The 21,003-nt window shown below is 37.7% G+C and overlaps 1 protein-coding gene across 4 annotated transcripts in view; it reads right to left on the reverse strand.

Annotated features, from left to right (window-relative positions):
- Positions 1-8,413: 8,413 nt before the first annotated feature.
- The window catches only part of EXOC1 (exocyst complex component 1), a 58,743-nt gene continuing 46,153 nt past the window's right edge, over positions 8,414-21,003 (reverse strand). For all 4 annotated transcript variants that reach the window (XM_040625143.1, XM_008701489.2, XM_040625142.1 and 1 more), the window contains 4 exons: positions 16,649-16,832; positions 14,218-14,417; positions 10,746-10,940; positions 8,414-9,070 (listed from right to left, as the gene is read on the reverse strand). In XM_040625143.1, coding sequence (XP_040481077.1) covers positions 8,918-9,070; positions 10,746-10,940; positions 14,218-14,417; positions 16,649-16,832 — 732 coding nt within the window. In that variant the 3' untranslated portion in view covers positions 8,414-8,917. The remainder of the gene's footprint in view (positions 9,071-10,745; positions 10,941-14,217; positions 14,418-16,648; positions 16,833-21,003) is intronic.

Genomic DNA, 21,003 nt, shown 5'->3' on the forward strand with positions numbered 1-21,003 from the left:
TTCTCGATTTAGCCCTAAGGTCCAAATGGGTACATGACTATACAACTAATGTGTCAGTTCATCTAATGCAAAAATAATGACTTGATGCTTCTCTTGAATAGTAAAATCAAGTTCACAAAACCATTCATAGAATGGGATACTAGTCTTCTCGTCTGCAATAGAGTGTCTGCTACCACATCTCACCTTCTAATTTTACTTGCAAATGAATGGAACCAGACTACTTATGATTGAATATGTTTTTCTTTGCATACAATGCTTCTAGAAAACAAACAAATCACTATTCCGTTACAGATCTTACACTCAGAGAGGTATGTGGAGATTCTAAAGTATAAATTGTGAATAACAAGATGTTAAGTTAGGATTACTGTGCCTGGGAAAGTTCTGAGGTAGTATTTAATAATCAAATGCACTACTGAATATCATTTGGAATAGGTATGCTTTTTGTTTTTGTTTTTGTTTTTAATTTAATGCAATAAGATGAAACTTCTGCTATAGAGTAGGCATGTAACAGCAATGGTTATCATTGACTGAGTGTCCGGCACTGTGCTAAATGCTTTCTGCGTATTACTTCACTTACTTGTCATGATGAAATTATAAAGTAGGCACCACTGTTTTTATAGAAGAGGTACCAAAGCTTAGAGAGACATGCTACTAGTAACAGGTAAATAGGACTGGGACTTAAACCGTGGGCTGCCTGATTGCAAAGCTCATGCCCTTAACTGTTATGCATCTAATTTTGGTAAATGAACCCATTTTACGAATGAAAGAATGAGTAAGGGTTATATTATAAGTAGAAAGAGAAGGGGAATTGTATACAAGTCACAGAAAAACTGTGGCTTAAACAATGAAGACATCAAATCATTTCCCGTAACAAGAAGGCTGGGCAGATTCCGAGTTAAATAGACCCTTGCTTTTTTTTTTTTTTTTTAATGATTTTATTTATTTATTTATTTATTTATTTGAGAGAAAGAGAGTGAGCAAGCAGGGGGAGGAGCAGAGAGAGAGGGACAAGCAGACTCCACACCAAACACAGAGCCCAATGCAGAGCTCGATCCCATGACCCTGAGATCATGACCTGAGCCCAAACCAAGAGCCAGAGGCTCAACCGACTGAGCCACCAAGATGCTCCCAGACTCTTGCTTTTGTGCTCTGTCATCTGCGTCAGCCGTGCCTCTTCCCGACTGCGGCTCTAATGATCTCATATCGTGACACACCAAGACAGAAGAGGTAGAGGCCAAAGAGCCTATATATTTTATAAACTGCTCACCAAGGTAGAAATCTTTTTTAGGACTTCCTAGCAGATTTTCCCTTATAGCTCAGTTACCAGAACTGGGTCACATAGATGCGTAACCTCTAAACCAAACACAGACAAAGGAGACCAGGGTTGTCACGGCTGCCTTGGGCCAGTGCAATCCTGGCTGCCCATTATAATCACCCAGGATATTTGTAGAAAACCTGGGCCCCGCTTTCAGAAATTCTTACTTATTTGTCTGGGCTGAGGAATAGGGTGTCAGTTTTAAACAGTTCCCTAGTGATTTTAATATATAGCAGGCTGAGACCCAACGGTTTATGCCCATCTTGATTTTTTGCCTTTGATGGCCATGTAAAAAGTAGAGCTGTTAGCAAGGAAACATAGGAAGACCCCACAGCCCATGGTGGCTATCTGAGGAATTTACAGAAGTAGGTCTAGAAAACCCTCCTGCTAAAGAGCACATCTGAATTCTGTAGAAGGTATCATTCATTTAGGTTGTTAAAAAAAACCCACAGGTCCCAAATGGTGTCACCTAGGCCAGGTCAGCAAACCAAGACTTAATACGTAACCTAACTGTAGGCTTAACACCCTCCCTCCCGCCCCATTTTCTTGTCAGCTCTAATAAGGAATCTGTCACATGGACCCTCCTCATCCCCCAAAGGGAGATGAGGTAATCCACCTACTAAAACTCTTTTGTCCCCAAATGAAGGTGACCTCACATGAAATCTTTTTCCCCCCTATTTGTGACCTCCTTGTCCTGCCTTTAAAAACCTTTCCCTTTCTGTAGCCCTTTGGAGCTCCTCCCCTACCTACTTGCTGGATAGGATGCTGCCTGATTCATTTAATAAAGCCAACTAGATCTCCAAATTTACTTGGTTCAGTTTTGTGTTTTAACAGGTCCTCCATGAATTCAATCCATCAAGCACGTGTTGAGGTTATACTACTGTATTTGCAAGACCCTATGTGTATAAAGTAAAAGCTGAGCAGAGCACAATTTTTCTGAATCTCGTGAGTCAGTTTCCTTTTTTTTTTAAGGATTTTACTTATTTACCTGACAGAGACAGAGACAGCCAGCGAGAGTGGGAACACAAGCAGGGGGAGTGGGAGAGGAAGAAGCAGGCTCACAGCGGAGGAACCCGGTGTGGGACTCGATCCCATCACGCCGGGATCACGCCCTGAGCCGAAGGCAGACGCCCAACCGCTGTGCCACCCAGGCGCCCCGTGAGTCAGTTTCCTTATCGTAATTCCTTCACTCAGTCCCTAGTACCGGGCTGCAGCATCTAGTTAGCGAGCACTTCAGGGGAAGCCGCGTCTCAGGCGCGTTGAGCTCAATCAGTGAACAAAGGAGGCAGAGCCTCTGCCCTAACGGAACTTGGTTTGAGAAGACGGCTGTGCTCTGTTTTGAAGAGGATAGTAAAGAAACAGGAGTGAACTAACAATTCAGGCTTCACCTATTCACTTTTTACTTTTTTAATATAATTTTTATTTTGTTCACTTTTTACTTTTTAAACTCAATGTTTCTTAAGTACTTACACGTGGTAGACGGATACTTGTAAACAGAACGGTCTTGATCCGAGTCATAAAACTTGCGGTCTAAGTAGGAGAGACAAGATACCAAGAATTAAAAAGAGAAATATGCTTCAAATTGCAGTAAATGCCATGAAGAAAACAATAGGCTCTTCTCAGAGAATTATAGGGCAATGTAATTTAAAGAAGATCGGGAAAGGCTGTTTAGAATAAAATGGAGACAAGTATAAAATTCAGATTAGGGCACATCCCTTCAATTTCTTAATTTCTTCTCCACTACCCTTTCTTCTAGCCAAAGAGGCAAATATTTAACTTCTAGAAAGACCCACCATCTTGCATAGCCTAGCGAAATTAATTGAGATGCTGATCTCAGAGGAGCTGCTTTCTTAAGATTGTTGGACAACCAATTTGCTCATAGATGGATGGTTGGGTTGCTTTGTCTTGCTTGCTTTTTCTCCCATTGCCTCCTAATACCTGCTTTCCCCATCTTTTTTCATATTTTCCTCCCCTCTTTCCGTCTACCCCACTGCCTTTTGACTGCTCCCCTATCCTCTTGAAAACACGAATTAGTCCTAAACGCACTCAAGTACTCCACTCACTTCGGAATCGAGGTGAGTGAACGTTACAGAACAGCGCCCCCAAAGTTAGCAAACAGAACTCTCAAACCACGGCATTCATGGCAGCTGTCTTCCCAGGAAGAAAAGCGCGAGTAATCCTGGTTCGTTCAGCGGTACGCATGAGATAACTCTACACTGTAAAGCCTCGTAGTTCCAACTGTGGCCTTTAGAACAGCAGCATTGATGTTACTTGGGATCTTGTCAGAAATGCACAATCTTGTTATGATGAGCTCTGGCTGTGAGAGGTAAGCGATGAATCACTAAATTCTACTCCAGGATTACACTGTATGTTAACTAACTAGAATTTAAATAAAAATTTGAAGAAGAAGAAAAAAGAAATGCAGAATCTTGGACCACACAAAACCTGTTGAATCAGAATCTGCATTTCCGCAAGATCCCGGTTTGTTTCATCTGTACATTAAAGTGTGAAAAGCACAGGTGCAGAGAATCCCAAAGCAGATGAACTATGAGGATTCCTAATCTTACTTCTTTGGCACTGCTCTGTTACATAGTCAACCCGGTATAGCTATTTTCACTTTCTCAGTACTTTTTAACCTAGTTATTCTTTAAATGATCATTTTCAGTATTTTGTTTAGAAATTCGGTGTTCCTTTCTGTCTGTTCCTTCTGGCAAACCATAGCATAGATCTTTAAGGTCCAGAAAACTGGGGCTGGTGGAAGTCATCCATTGCTTTTTCCTGCTGGTGGAGCTATTAGACAGTGTTCTGTCCTTGGATGTGGTGTGTGTTTATATCCATATCATTCCTGTTATTCTAGAGAAAATGAAAGGCCAGCACTTGGAGAGGGAGTTTAGTGTCCTGTGGAGTATCAGCTCTGTTCGTACTTGGCTTGGACCTTGATCAAGTCACTGGATTTCTTTTGGCCCCAGATTGTTACCTATAAATGTTCAGGTTTTATTGTGTATCAATAAAGATGCACACATACAAATCTGATTTAAACTTTAAGTTAAATGTTGCACTGATACAAAATAAGATTTATAAGGTATATGTAAGGGATAAAGAATCATGATACAATAAAACCATGTACCCACTGCCCAGTTTAAGAATATTTTAATATGCCTTTAAAATCCTATGTGTACCTGGTTGCCTGGGTGGTTCAGTAGGTTAAACATCTGCCTTTGGTTCCGGTCACGATCTCAGGGTCCTGGGATTGAGCCCCATGTCGGGCTCCCTCCTCAGTGGGGAGCCAGCTTCTCCCTCTGCCTGCTGCTCCCCCTGCTCGTGCTCGCTATCTCAAATAAATAAAATCTTAAAAAAAAAAAATCCCTATGTGTACCTGCCAGATACGAACCATTCCCATCCTGCCCCTTAATCACCTCTCCAGAATTTTGCCATCGTTCCCTTGTTTTTCTTATTTTACGATATTTGCGACTTAAACCACATAGTGTTTACTTTTGAAGGTTTTTGAATTCTATATTAATAGAATCATATTGTGTTCATTCTTCTGTGACTTTTTTTCATCCGACATTATTTTCCTGGTACTTATCTACACTGTTGTGTGTAGCTAAAACTCACTTATTTTCACTACCATTTTCCTTCTAAAAAAGTTTTTTTTTCCATTTTTTTACTTTAATTCAATTAATTAACATATAATGTATTATTGGTTTCAGAGGTAGAAGTCAGTGATTCATCAGTCTTATATGATACTCAGTACTCATTATATCATGTACTCTCCTTAATGTCCATTACCGTTACCCCACCCCTCCACCTCCCTCTCATCCAGCACCCCTCAGTTTGTTTCCCATGATTAAGAATCTCTTATGTTTTGTCTCCCTCTCTGGGTTCGTCTCATTTTATTTTTTCCTTTCTTCAAAGTTTGTTTTTTTTTTTTTTAAGATTTATTTGAGAGAGAGTGACAAAGAGTGAGCACATGAGTGGGGGGAGAAGCAGAGGGAGAGAATCTCAAGCAGACTCCCCCCTGAGTGCAGAGCCCAACATGGGCCTCAATCTCACGGCACTGAAGTTATGACCTGAGCCGAAATCAAGAGTTGGAAGCTTAACCAATTGAGCCACCCAGGAACCCCAAGAAGTACTTTTAATATTTCTTGCAAAAAGCAAGTCTATTGGCAACAAATTCTCCCAATTTTTGCTCATCTGAGAAAGTCTTCATCTCTCCTTGACTTTTGAAGGATAATTTCACAGGGTATAGAATTCTAGGTGGGTGGGTTTTTTTCTCTCAACACTTTAAATATTTCACTCCACTCTCTTCTTGCTGGCCTGGTTTCTGAGAAGTTGAATGTAATCTTTTTTTTTTTTAAGATTTTATTTATTTGACAGAGAGAGACAGTCAGCAAGAGAGGAACACAAGCAGGGGAGTGGGAGAGGAAGAAGCAGGCTCCCAGCAGAGCAGAGAGCCTGATACGGGGCTCGATCCCAGGACCCTGGGATCATGACCTGAGCCGAAGGCAGACGCTTAACGACTGAGCCACCCAGATGCCCTATCTGAGAAGTTGAATGTAATTCTTATCTTTGTTCCTCTTGAAGTCTTTTTTTTTTTTTACTCTGGCTTCTTTCAGAATTTTTTTTCATCTTTCATTTTCTGAGGCTTGAAAATGATATGTGTAGGTGTAGTTTTTTGGGCATTCATCCTGCTTGTTGTTTTCTGGAGCAGCTTTCTGGATCTGTGGTTTGGTGTCAGACGCTAACTCGGAATTTCTCAATCATTTCAAATATTTCTTCAGTTCCTTTCTCTCTTCTCCTTCTGGTATTCCCATTACACGCATGTTATACCTTTTGTAGTCGTTCCAGTCCTTAGATATTCTGTTGTTTTTTTCCCCCTACTAGTCTTTGTTCTCTTTACTTTTTAGGTTTGAGATATACTCAAGCTCAGAGATTCCTTCCTCGGCTGTGTCCCGTCTACTAATAAGCCCATCAAGGGCATTCTTCATTTCTGTTACAGTGCTTTTGATAACTGATTTCCTTTGGGGTTTCTTGAAAGAATTTCCGTCTCTGCTTACGTTGCCCATTTGTTCTTGCATGCGCTCTACTTTATCCATTAGAGCACTTACCTTATTAATTATAGTTATTTTAAACTGTTGCTCTGATAATTCCAAAAAGCCTGTCATATCTGAGTCTTGTTCTGATGCTTGCTTTATCTCTTCAAATCGTGTTTTTTTGCCTTTATTATGTCTTCTAATTTTTTCCTTGATAGCCAGATGTGATGTGCTAGGTAAAAGGCCATTAGTAATGTGGGGGTGGGGTGTGGGGGGAGAGGAACTATATAGTCCTATGAATAGGTCTTTTAGTAAGCCTATACCTCCAGGCACAACTTTACCTGTGCTTTTCAGTCCTCCTTCCTCCTTTATGTGGGAAAAGATGACATAGAATGGACTGAAGTTGGGTATTTCTCTTCCTCCACGTTGGCTAGAGCCAACTGGGTACTTCCCTTCTCCCAGTTCACTTAGGCTCTGGTTAAATAGTTTCTCCTGTGAGCACAATTTGTCAGGAGTAGAATACTCTGCCATATTTCAGAATGGATCCTTTCTTCATCCCCCCGCCGGAAGCACAAGGGGATTTTTCTCTGACATTCACTGGAAGAACTACAGGAGGTAAAACTCTCAAATATGCAAGAGACTCCCAATGACTGGGAGTTATTTCTCAGACTTAACCCCCACTCAGCCTCAAGCAATTTGTCAATTACAGTTCAGTTTTTCCTACCTGGACACTGGTTCCTGTGGATGTTTCAGCTTGTGGGTTTCTGGTCCAGTAAGTCGTGCTTCTCTGTATTCTCCTGTTGGGTCTCTCCCATTATGGCCGTGGTTCGCCCTGTGACCTCACTACTCTTACAGATCTAAGAGTTGATTTTCAGGTTGTTCAGCTTTTCACTTGTTAGAATGGAGAGGTGACTTCCAAGTTTCTTGTGCACAGGACTGGAAATTGGAAATCTGTACTGAATCTTTAAATTTGAGAATAACTGATATTTCTACTGTGTTATGTGTTCTTATCTAGACACATGGAATAGTCCTCCACTTATTTAGGCCTTCTTTAATATCTTTCAATAGTTTTATAATTTTCTTCCTAAAGGTCTTATATATCTTGTTTTATTAGCTCAGGCTGCCATAATAAAATGCCATAGATTGAGTGGGCTAACAGAAATTTATTTTCTCAGTTTTGGAGGCTAGAAGTCCAAGATGAGGGTGCCAGTGTGGTTGGACTCTTGTGAGCTCTCTTTCTGGCCTACAGACGGTTGCCTTTTTGTGGTGTCCTCACGTGGCAGGCGAAGAGCTCTGGTGTATTCCTATAAGGTCACCAGTTCTGTTGGATCAGGGCTCTATCCTTATGACCTCCTTTAACTGTAATCACACCCTTAAAGGCCTTATCTCTAAGACAGTCACACTGTTGGGGTTGGTGGTGGTTACGGGTTCCACATATGAATTTTGATAAGGCACAATTCAGTCCTTAGTACAATGTTTTGTTAGATTTTGTCCTAAATACTAAATATTTTTGATGCTATTATAAACGGTTTTATTCTTATTACACTTTTAAGTGTTTTGTGATAAATGTAATTAATTTTTGTACATTGCTTTGGTAAGAATTTGCTTTTATAAAAAATAGCATATAAGAGATCTAAGAATGATATCAAATCTTCCAGGATTTTTCCTTATAAATTTTTTTTGAGAATTTCTTTATTTCAAATTCATTGCCACACAGAGTCTCATAATTCTCAAAATCTAAGTTTACAACTGATCATCACAAGATCCTTTATCCATATACACATTAGTTAGAGGAGAAAAAAATTCTGTACAATATTTTAGTAGTTACATGATTTGTAGGCAGTAGTGAATTAGTGAAAACTGAAGAACTCCCAATGCCTTACACACAGGATAACCATTGTCAAATACAAGAAACTAGGCAATAAAAGAAAACTTTCTGTTCGGTCATAGAAAAATGCCAAAGGCATTTTATGATGAGAGAAATGTTTTAAGTTAGTTCACAACCTATTGGGCAAATAAAACTGCTACATAAATTGGTACTTTTGCTCTTGAATATTTGTAGTATGGTATTACCCATTTATCTGACATTTAATAATACATAAAGTTTTAAGTCTGGGTTTCTCAGAACAGTTACTTGACAATTTTGAATAATGTCTGGTGTACTCAGAGTGCTTTTTTCATTTATCTTTTCTTCTTTCAGAAGTTTTAAAAATTTTTAAACATTTAAATGATACATTTATTGGAGTTGTACCTTTTCTACCACAATGGATTAAGTAAACTTGTCAAAAGTATGGTTTTGTCACTTTCTGGGACACTTAATTTGCTGTTTTTCCTTTCAATGCCTGTTAGCACATGTGGCCAAGTGACCACCTGCAACAGCTAGGTCTCATGTTATTAGTTACACAGATAAGGAAAGTTGTATATAACCATTCCTCCTACTCACTCTGTTGACTTAAAGCAACAGGGGCTCCCTAGCACCTAAATCTTTGCTTTCCTTTTCATATATATATACATGTATATATGTATATACATAAAACAGTAGACACTTCTTTCATTTATCTCTTCTTTTTTAGTGGGACTGTGCAATGCTGGAACAATAATCTAGAATGTCCTGAATAGTGAATTCCATTGTAACACCAGATCCAGGATAACAGCGAGCTATCAAACCTTCAAAGTGCTTGTACTGACGTATAAACTCATCTTGCATAGAGTGCCACACGACCTATTATAAAAATGAAAACAAAAGTCATTAAATTATGAATGGAAATATATAATCAAGTATGTAGAAATAATGTCAAGATACAGTCTAAGATTTTAGCAGAGTGTAATGGTTAAGAATGTGCATCTTTGCTCCTTCTACTTACAAGATATGTGACCTTAAGTAGGTTACATCACTGCTCTGGGCCTCAAGTTCCTCATCTGTAAACAGGGTAGTAACAATGATACCTTCCTCATAAGTTTCTTGTGAAGATTAAATGAGTGCATGTATGTAAGGTGCTTAGTACAGTGTTTGACATGGTAAGCACTCAATACGTTTTAGCTATTATTATATCTATTACAATATCCAATAGAGATGTGTATATGCACAATTATACATGGAACTAAGACTAGTAATTAAATGAAATGCAGCAGTTAATGCTTAAATTTCATTCCAGATGAAAGTTTCAACATTTATATAAAATTGATGATACGAAACATTGCCTGATGCCATGAAGGATACCAAGATGAGACAGATGGATTATATATAATCCAAGGATTTATGATTTAGCACATGGAAACTACTCAGTAGACAACTACCGAGGCAGAATCTGACATATACAGTGACATACTAGCTAATACTAACAGGGGCCATTTATTGCTGCTTACTCTGTATGAGCACAGTACAAGGTGCTTTATATAGGTATTACTCTATTAAGTCTCATGACTACCTGGTGAGTGTGGGTGCTCTGACCATGATCATTATCCAACAGATGAGGGAATGTTTTCTTCCACGATTTTTCCTTATAAACCCTTAATCTTATAAACCCTAAATTCCTGTCACCTTAAGTCTGTTTACTAAACAGTATTACACGTCTTGCTTTACATCTTTTAGCTCATGGTATTTCTTCTATCTGCCACTCCTCTCACTTTATCTGTAACCATCTGACTTTCAGAGGCAAACACAAATGCAACAGCCCTCATAAAGGTGTTGACAACGCTGAAGTCAGAATGACTCTCACTCATCTCTGGGCCTTTCAGTACAGTTTATAAACAATAGTGGCCTAATTTGGGGTTTAAATTTGGCTCTACCATCCATTAGCTGTGGTCTCTTGGTCACGTTACTCCACCTCTCTAAGCTTTGATTTTCTCATCTATAAAATGGCAGTGACAATAATAGTAGTGTCCACTATATGAGAGAGGTATTATTTCCACTTTTCAAATAAGAAAATTGAGGCTCAGAGAGGTTAAGTGACTTGCCCAAAGTCATGCAGCTTAATCTGGAGCCAGATTATGAACCTGTTTCTAACTCTGGCTCCCATGCTCTGTACTATACTCTATATACAGTACTCACTGTACTATACTCTATTCCATTTAGTTATTCCCCTCAAGTGTAAAAAACAAACAAACAAAAAAGCCTAAAAAAATCTGCCCCACCCCCCAAAAGCAAAACAACTAATGCCTCAAAACAATAAAGCAGAAATATAAAATAAACAGGAATAGCCATATAAACATATTCTAAATATTATTCCTTTTATTATTCCAACTCATTAGTCTGGTCTGTACTTTATGGTACTTTATGGAAATATCCTCCTGCACTAAAATTAGAAAAATCTGTAGGCTTTTTAGAGGACTCTTCTGGAGAAAAGTAATATATGTAAAGATGTACAATCTAGGATAGTTAATAGAACTAAGCATACCTGAAGTAAGTTTTCCTCTTCGCATAAATGTTTATCAACCTTCTTGTAGAGGTTATCTAGACCTTTTTTCACTTCCTTTCCAGGATACTCTTTAATGACTTTACGTAGTTCTTGTTTGTTAAATGCAAGTTGATAGCTTACTTCCTCCTCTCTTATACCCTGTGCTACTCGAGCTTCCACACCTTCAAAGAAATGCTTCAAGGAAATGAAAAAAGATGTGGTATATATACACAAAGGAATATTACTCAGCCATCAACAAAAAAAAAATGAAATCTCGCCATTTGCAACAATGTGGACGGAGCTAGAGAGTATTCTGCTAAGTGAAATAAGTCAGTCAGAGACAAACACCATATGACTTCACTCATATGTGGAACTGAAGAAACAAATGAATGGGGGGGGGAAGAAAAGAAGCAAACCATAAAAGACTTTGTTTTTTTTTTTTAAGATTTTATTTCTTTATTTGACAGAGAGAGAGAGAGCGGGCGCACGAGCACACAAACGGAGGGAGAGCCAAGCAGAGGCAGAGGGAGAAGCAGACTCCCACCTAGCAGGAAGCCCAATCTGGAACTCGATCCCAGGGTCCCAGGATCATGACCTGAGCTGAAGGCAGACGCTTACCTGACTGAGCGACCCAGGCGCCCCCACCATAAGAGACTCTTAACTACAGAGAACACACTGAGGGTTGCTGAAGGCGAGATGGGTGGGAGGATGGGCTAAAGGGGTGATGGGTATTAAAGAGGGCACTTGCTGTGATAAGCACTGGGTGTTGTATGTAAGTAATGAATCACTAATTCTACACCTAAAACTAATATTACACTGTATGTTAACTGGAATTTAAATAAAAACTTGAAACTACAAAAAAAACCACAACCCACTAAAATAAATAAAAACGTAAAAAAAAAAAGAAATAATGGATAAGCACTGCTTTTATTATCACTTAAATTAAAAAACCCTACTTATAAAACAGTATTTATTCATTATGTTAAATTCAGAAGTATAAAGGATAAAATAACAATCTGCTACTATTCCACTACTCAGAGATAACCACTGTTAACACTTTAAATTTCCTTCTAGTCTTTTTTTTTTTAAGATTCTGTTTTTTTAAGTAGTCTCTACAGCCAAAGTGGGGCTTGAACTCATAACCCCAAGATCAAGAGTCGTATGCTCTACTGACTAAGCCAGCCAGGCGCCTCTCCTTCTAGTCTTTTGATGTGAGTACATAAATGAGATTATAACACTGTATGTTGTATTTTCCATGTAATATTTCAATGTTTTTCCCAAAGTATAAATTTTAATGGCTGCGTATTATTCTATCTAATGACTGAACTACAATTTCTAATTCAGTCCTCCAGTATTAGATATTTAACATTTTTCACTTTTTTTCAGAGTTGGCAAAATCTACTCAGATTAAAAGAAATTTATTATAAACACAGTTGTCATAAATATCTTTCATACATAACTATCTACCCACATTACTGATTACTTTTCAGCACAAATTTCTATGACTACAATTCCTCAGCTGAGAAGTATAGTTATAGTAATCTCTGAAGATTCTTCAGATACATTAATTGCTTCCCAGGAAAGTTCAATTGATTTATATTTCTGTCAACACTACAAGAGACTGCTATTTAACATATTATCATCAGTATTAACACAATTTAAAGAAATTGTTGCATTTTGATGAGTGAAAAAGATTTTTTTGTTTCATAATTCTTTGGCTATAAATGAAGTTAATCTGCTTTCCTATGCTTCATAGTACATTCAGAAACTTTGCCCATTTATACATTGGGATCTTAGTGTTTTCTTACTCATTTTAAAAAGTATTTTATATTTTATATTACTGACTACTGGATTGTTACAAATATTCATCTCTGGTTGTCTGTGAACTATATTTGTTTTTTAAATATGCAGTTTTATTGACTGGCATGCCTTTGCTTGAGCACTATACAATATGATCTAATACTGAAAAGCCAACCCCCTCTCATTATTTTTCTCTAAAATATTGTTGGCAATTACTATTTGTTCTTCATTAAATTGCTATTATTATGTTTTTGCTAATAATTGTTTTGACAAGTCTATTCCTGGTGCTTTTAAATTTTCATTTCTACATAAACATTTAATTGGTTATTATGACATACAGGAAATACATAGATTTTTTATATATTTATTTTGAATCTTGCTACTTTATCATAGATCAGTAATTTCAACCTATTATACATAGGTAATTATAATCTTGACCCTCCTTTCTTTTTCTTTAGAGAGAGAGAGAGAGCATATGCGTGCGAGCAGGGTGGGGAGGGGCCGAGGGAGAGGGAGAGACAATCTTAAGTAGGCTCTACTCTCAGTATAGACCCTGATGCCGATGTCGGGGCTTGACCTCATAACCCTGAGATCATGACCTGAGCTGAAATCAAGAGTCGGATGCTTAACTGACTGAGCCACCCAGGTAACCCGCTGACTCTCCTTTCTGTATCTTTTATGTTTCAGGTCTTATTGCATTGGCTAGAGCTTCCATAACAATATTAAATATTAAAGGATCTAGCAATGTTTCTGCTTTAAATTTGATTTCACAGGGAATGGCTCTGATGTTGCTGTTAAGTATCACATAAGATTTAGGTCTGAGACAGAATTTTTACCCTAAAGGAATATCTGTTCTTAAGTTTCAGAAGGAATTGGTTCTGTATTTGACTAAATATCTTTTAAGTGTTTGCTGTTGACAACAGATATATATTTTTTTAAGATAGATTCATTCAATCATTCATTCATTCAGTGCACAGAGGGAGGGGCAGAGGGAGAGAATCCTCAAGCAGACTCCTGCTGAGTGCAGAGCCTGATGCAGGGCTTGACCTCACAACCCCTGAGATCATGAGCTGAGCTGAACCCAAAAGTCAGAGGCTCAACCCACTGAGCCATCCAGCTGCCCCCAAACCATCCTTTCTTAATTTTAATGATCAAATATTCTCTGGGGAATGAGTCAGTTCAGGAAAGGAAAGGAAAGGAAAGGAAAGAAAAAGACAATGAAAAAAACAATTTTTGGTTTTCCTTTTATCTTGATAAAGTTTTCAAAATCTTCATCTGAACTAAGGTTAAAGATCAGCCATTTGTGAGGTATGAAATAGGAGAGTCTGGTATAATGGAAAAGCCTAATCTAGGGTTCATCCCTCAGCTTTGCTACTTGCCAGTTACTGTAACTTCAAGCAAGTTCATTTACTTTCAGTTTCTTCATTTGTAAAATGGGTTGATACTACCTTACCCCACATCATTGTTTACAACAATTAAAAGAAATAACATACAGAGCATCTAGCAGTGTCTTAGTAACTGGAACCTTGGATAACTGGGTCAGTCCCTCCTTCCTTATCCTTCACATCAATACATGAGCAAATTAGGATGAATGTCTTGTTGTTTTTCAAATGTAAACATATGTATAGAGGTTTAAAATCAGGAAAACAATACTGAATGAAAATATACTTACATTTAGTTTTTCAAGAGGTTGTCCTAAAGAGTAAATGACATAAGACTGAAGGTGATCTGTGTATTTTTGCTTGGCTTCTTTTTTTTCAGCTTCTAGACATGAGATTTTCAAACGAGAAAGTGTTGCAAAAATATGGTGAAAATTTTCCATCATAACTACATCCCTGGGGGTCTTCTGGCTTTCATTTGCTACTTTCTCCACTAAAAGAAAAAAAAAAAATAACATCCTGACGTGAGTATTATCATATATAGCTATAAAAATATTTACACAATTTTTTTTCATTTGTAAGTTTAAGAAGTAAGCACAGCTCTGGACTTAAGACATTCTGAAGGGTCTTCATATCCACCTAGCCCTAACAAAAAAAATCACTCTAAAATAGTTATATATACATATAAATCCATATATATGTATATATATATATGGAAATGCAGTATATAATAAAGGTGGCTTTTCAGATCAGTGGGGGAAATGATGAATTACTCAAAATGTGTTAGAGGACAACCAGCTGGTCCTTTTTTTTTTTTTTTAAAAGATTTTATTTATTTATTCGACAGAGATAGAGACAGCCAGCGAGAGAGGGAACACAAGCAGGGGGAGTGGGAGAGGAAGAAGCAGGCTCATAGCAGAGGAGCCTGATGTGGGGCTTGATCCCATAACGCCAGGATCACGCCCTGAGCCGAAGGCAGACGCTTAACCACTGTGCCACCCAGGCGCCCCAACCAGCTGGTCCTTTTGAACACACTAATAAACCTGGATTCCTAATTCCCATTTTCAGCTGAACAAATTCTAAATTGCTCAAGTACCTAAAAATGTAAAAAGCAAATAAACAAATATAATCACAAGTACTAAGGAACATAAAGCTAATTAAAAAAATAATGTTGTGATAGCATGACCTTTTTACAGAAGGTCCAAAACTTAGAAATCATAAAGGGAGAGACAGATAAATCTGACAAGAAATTTCAAAGCTCTTGCATGGTAAAAAAGAATACCATAAACAAAATCAATTTTAGCCTATTAGGTTGACAAAGAATAAAAAGACTGATAATACTTACTAATATTCAGCATTAATGAGATGTGATGAAAACTTTCACCAACTGCTCAGAACACTTAACTGGTATAACCTTTCTGTGAGACAGTTTGGCAAAGGCCTTGAGATATATGCAAACCTTTTGACCTGGTAATTCCATTTCTAGTAATTTACTCCACGGAAATTATTGGACATGAATAAAAGAATATATGCAAAAAACTGGAAACAAACTAAATGCTTATTAATAGGAAATCTGATAATGATACATGGAATACTATGCAATCATTAAAAATGATTACAGTTATAATATAAATTGACAAGGAAAGACATTAGAATTATGGAGTAGCAGGTTCCAAAACAGAGTATAAGTTATGATAAAAACTTACATTCAAGAACACACATACACATAATATGCACATACATATAAAGGAGAAATATTGAAAAGTTTGGACAGATAAAAATTAAATGTTATCTCTGCCTGATGAAACTACAAATTATTTTTATTTTTTTCTTGATTTTTAAAATCTGTTTTTAGACTTTTGGGGGTATATAATGAGCATATATTAAGCAAAGCTATTTTGAATTAAAAAAAAATTTTTTTTTTAAAGTAGGCTCTATACCCAGCATGGAGCCTAACCTGGAGGTTTAAACTCATGACCCTGAGATAGAGACCTGAATTGAGCTGAGATCAAGGGTTGGAGGCTTAACCAACTGATCCATCCAGGAGCCCCAAAGCTACCTTGAATTTCAAAAGAAATATCAACCATACAAACATTCAATCATGTAATTTATCTATCTTTCTCTAGAACTGTTTCCACTGAAAATGTGATATGTAATTGGTAAGATGATTCTACTTCCTGTCAATTGTTTTAGCTTTTAAAATTCCTGAATATATGCAATCAGATCATTTATTTCAAACTAAATGGTACATCATACTGTTTCTGTAACTTAATTGTAGGATCTGACACAGGAAGACAGTTTAGCATTAATCTACCTTTTGTGACAGATACGAAAACTGAGGCCTAAAGAAGTAAACTGATTTGCTTACTGTTACACAGATATCACTGCCTATCACTCCCTGAAGACTCTTGCTAAAATGCAAATGTAAAATCTCATTTTTAAATTTTTTAAAAAGATTGTTTTGTGATTAAAAAAAGAATTCCAATTTTGCATAGTGATAATCCCATATGAACCCTAAAATAGAAGTGGTGCCTGATGAATATGAATGGGTTTTATATGTACTGCTTCTTCTTTTTTCAGGTTCGAGAAATACCTACTTTCAGAAAACTTAAATAAGACTATAGAATATGGAAAATAATGAACATATCTATCCCCCAAATTGAGTGCCCATAAATAGTGAAAACAACCAACCAAAAAATTCCTTAGTACATAACAAAAGCTTACCATTAACAAATACTCCTCTGATAAGTTTAGTATATGCTTTATCTAGATCTCCACGACGCTCAGCATTTTTAAAGATTGATTCTGCGAGTCCAGCAAATTCTTCAAATTCAGCAACAAATGGAAGAATTCCTACTTTACTCTTCTTTGAGATTTTTACTTCTTCCATTTGCCTTATTTGGTTACTCTACAGTTAGGCAGAAAACAACGGAGAGAAATAGCCAAGCAACTTAGAAACAACATATAATCATAAGCAAATGTATATACCATAGAGGAAGGACACAATTTAGTACCTAGAACATTTTGGATGTTTACTAATTACAGATTACTATAACAGGAAACACTATTTTTATAGATTAAAAAGTACACACATATATATTTTTATTGTTGGGGGGGAAGAGAGAGAGAAAGAGAGAGAAAGTGGGCGAGGAGCAGAGGGAGAGAGAGAATCTTAAGCAGGCTCCACGCCCAGTGCAGAGCGAGATGTGGGACTCAATCTCACAACCCTGAGGTCATGACCTGAGCCAAAATCAAGAGTCGGAAGCTTTAACCAACTGAGCCACGCAGGTGCTCAAAAGTACACATGTTTTAAGAAAATAAAATAGAAGAAAAAAGCCAAATTATTTAAAACAAGATATAATCAAACTCTGTACAGCTCAAGTTTTTGTTCAAAGGGAAAACAAGCAATAAACAATTCTATCATTCACGAAAGGTAAGTATAACGCGACTGCTCATTTTGACGTGGAGTAGATACCAGAGCACACACAGGATTTCTCTAGGTTATTTCTAGTTGGTGGTCATGTGGCCAAGTTTGAGAATCACAGTCCTTTCCCATTCTCATTAGCCTAAAACTTGTGTTTGGCTAGACCAGTTCTTTAATTTCTGGATATGAGAACAGAGAGGGAGAACAGGCATTTCTACAATGGATTTATACTATCTAGTTTGCCATGTATCTATCATGTACTTGTTCTACTTATTCTCTACTTGTTTCAGCAAAGTGCTTGTGTATGATGGTGACAGAGTACAAAAGGGATGTCTTATATGGACAAAACCTAGACATTTGGGTTCAAAAAGATCCATGAATTCAATTTGGTTCTGTGTACTTCTCAGAGGATCTAGATAAAAATTACACCGCCAAATACTGTAGACATTTTTACCTCTACCTAAAATTTCATAAATGCTTTTGGGGTGTAACTTGAAAATCCTATGACATGTGGCTTAGAAAAGTAATTATCTGTAGGCTACACACCTTAGTATTAGAAAGTCCTGTGGCGTACTGTCAACCATTTGATATTATCTTTCCTACCACAGAATACCCATTTTATTGGACTTCGCTTTAATTGCACTTCACAGATACTGCATTTTTTTTTTTTTTTTTTTTTTTTTTTTTTTACAAATTGAAGGTTTGTGGCAATCCCGTATTGGCAAGTCTGTCAGTACCACTTTTCTAACAGCATTCGCGCATTTCATGCCTCTGTGTCACACTGTGGTAACTGGCAATATTTCAAACTTTTCCATTATTACTATATTTGTTATGGTGATCTGTGATCAGTAATCTTTTGTTTGGGGTGCCACAAATCATGCCCTTATAAGATGGCAAACTTAATCAATAAATGTGTGTATTCTGACTGCTCCATCAACCAGCCATTCCCCCATCTCTCTCCCTCTCCTTAGGTCCAGACACAGTTTTATTCCCTGAGACACAATATTGACATGAGGCCAATTAAGTGTTCAAGTGAAAGGAAGGGTCTCATGTCTCACTTTAAATCAATAGCTAAAAATAATTAAGTTTAGTGAGAAAGGCGTGTTAAAAGCTGACAGGCCAAAAGCTAGGCCTCTTGCACCAAACAGCCAAGTTGTGAAGGCACAGGAAAAGTTTTTTAAGGAAACTAAAAGTGCTACTCCAGTGAACACACAAATGATAAGAAAGCAAAACAGCCTTCTTGCTGATATGGAGAAAGTTTTAGTAGTCAGGATAGAAGATCAAACCAGCCACAACGTTCCCTTAAGCCAAAGCCTAATCCAGAGCAAGCCCCTAACTCTTATTCTGTAAAGACTGAGAGAGGTGAGGAAGGTACAGAAGAAAAGTGTGAAGCTAGCAAAGGTTGGTTCATGAGGTTTAAGGAAAGAAGCCATCTCCATAAAATAAAGTACGAAATAAAGCAGCAAGTACAGACGGAGAAGCTGCAGCAAGTTCCCCAGAAGATCCAGCCAAGATCACTCATAAGGTGGCCACACTAAACAACGGATTTTCATGTAGACAGAACAGCTTTCTGTTGGAAGAAGATGCCATCTAAGACTTGCATAGCTAGAGAGATATCAATGCCTGGCTTCAAAGCCTCAGGGGACAGACCGACTCACTTGTTATGGGCTAATGCATCTGGTGACTTCAAGTTGAAGCCAATGCTCATTTACCATTCCAAAATCCTAGGGCCTTTAAGAATTATGCTAAATTTACTCTGCTTGTGCTCTATAAATAGAACAATACCTGGATGACAGCTCATCTGTTTACAACATGATTTACTATTTTAAGCTCACTGCTGAGACCTACTATTCAGAAAAAAATACTTCTTTCAAAATATGACTGCTTATTGACAATGCACCTGGTCACCTAAGAGCTCTGATGGAGATGGGCAATGAGATTAATGCTGTTTACGTGTCTGCTAACACAACATCCATTCTGCAGCCCATGGATCAAGGAGTCATTTCAACTTTCAAGTTTTATTATTTAAGAAAAATATTTTGTGAGGCTAAGCTGCCATAAATAGTGATTCCTCCGATGTATCTGGGCAAAATAAAGTGAAAACCTTCTGGAAAGGATTAACCATTCTAGATGCCATTAAGAACATTTGTGCTTCATGGGAAGAGGTCAAAAGTATAACATGAACAGGATTCTAACCCTCACGGAGGACTCTGAGGAGCTCAAGACTTCACTGGAGGAAGTAACTGCAGATGTGGTAGAAACGGTGAGAGAACTAGAATTAGGAGTAGAGCCTGAAGATGGGACTGAATTGCTATAATCTCATGATAAAACTGTAATAGAAGAGGAGTTGCTTCTTAGGGATGAGTCAAGAAAGTGTTTTCTTGAGATGGAACCTACTCCATCTGTGAAGTAGCCGTGAAGATGCTGTGAAGACTGTTGAAATGACAACAGATTGAGAACGTTACATAAACTTAGTTGACAAAGCAGCGGCAGGGTTTGAGAGAACTGTCTCCAATTTTGAAAGAAGTTCCACTGTGGGTACGATAGTATCGAACAGCTTTGCACGCTATAGAGAAACTGTGAAAAGAAGAGTTGATTTATGGGGCAAACTACTTTGTTGTCTTATTTTAAGAAACGGCCACAGCCACCCCAACCTTCAGCAACCACCACCCTGATCAGCAGCAGCCATAAACATGGAATCAAGACCTTCCGTCCACAAAAAGATTAGAACTCGCTGAAAGCTCAGATGATGGTTAGCATTTCTTAGCAGTAAAGTATTTTTAAATTAAGTTATGAACATTGTTTTTTAGACATTAATGCTATTGAACACTAAGAGACTATAGTGTAATATAGTAATATGTACTGGAAAACCAAAAAATTCATCTGAATTCATTTTATTTCAATAACTTGCTTTATTGTGATACTCGCTTTATTGCGGGAGCCTGGACCAACTGAGTCTGCGGTATCTTTGAGGTACCCCTGTATTCCACTTCATCGGTATTGATGATTGTGACAAGTAAAAATGGATGCAGCAGAGAGGGGAGTGTAAGACTGCAGGTGCTGGAACCAGACTGTCTGGGTATGAATACTAATTCCATCATTTCTTACCGTTGACCTGGGCAAAGTAACACAACCTCTCAGAGAGTCTACCTTCTGTAGGTGGGAGGAGGTCGTGAAGATTAGATGAGATAATGTGTGCAAGGTGCTTAGATCAGTGCCTGGTACACAGTAAGCATTAATTTATGAATGCTGCTCTATGGTGGTTAGTAAGCTTCAGAAGATTTTTGTTCAGGTGGCATTTAAAGGCATAGGATATAATTATAGCCTGAATATACTTAAACATTAACTGGAAATATTCTAAATGACAACTGTCTTTTCTGGCATTAGAACTGGTAGAACAGAAACAACGCATTTGTTTAAAAAAAGAGCCATTAGGAGGTACCTGGGTGGCTCAATCAGTTAAGCAACTGTTCCTTGGTTTCCGCTCAGGTCATGATCTCAGGGTTGTGAGACTCAGCCCTGAGTTGGGCTCTGCACTGGATGTGGAACCTGCTTGAGATTCTCTTTCTCCCTCTGCCCCTTCCCTCCAGCTCACACGCACGTGCACGCTCTCTCTCTCTCTCTCTCTCTCAAAGCAAAGCCATCAATGAACTAA

Source organism: Ursus maritimus, unplaced genomic scaffold, assembly GCF_017311325.1.
Source record: "Ursus maritimus isolate PB19 unplaced genomic scaffold, ASM1731132v1 scaffold_8, whole genome shotgun sequence".
NCBI lineage: Eukaryota > Metazoa > Chordata > Mammalia > Carnivora > Ursidae > Ursus > Ursus maritimus.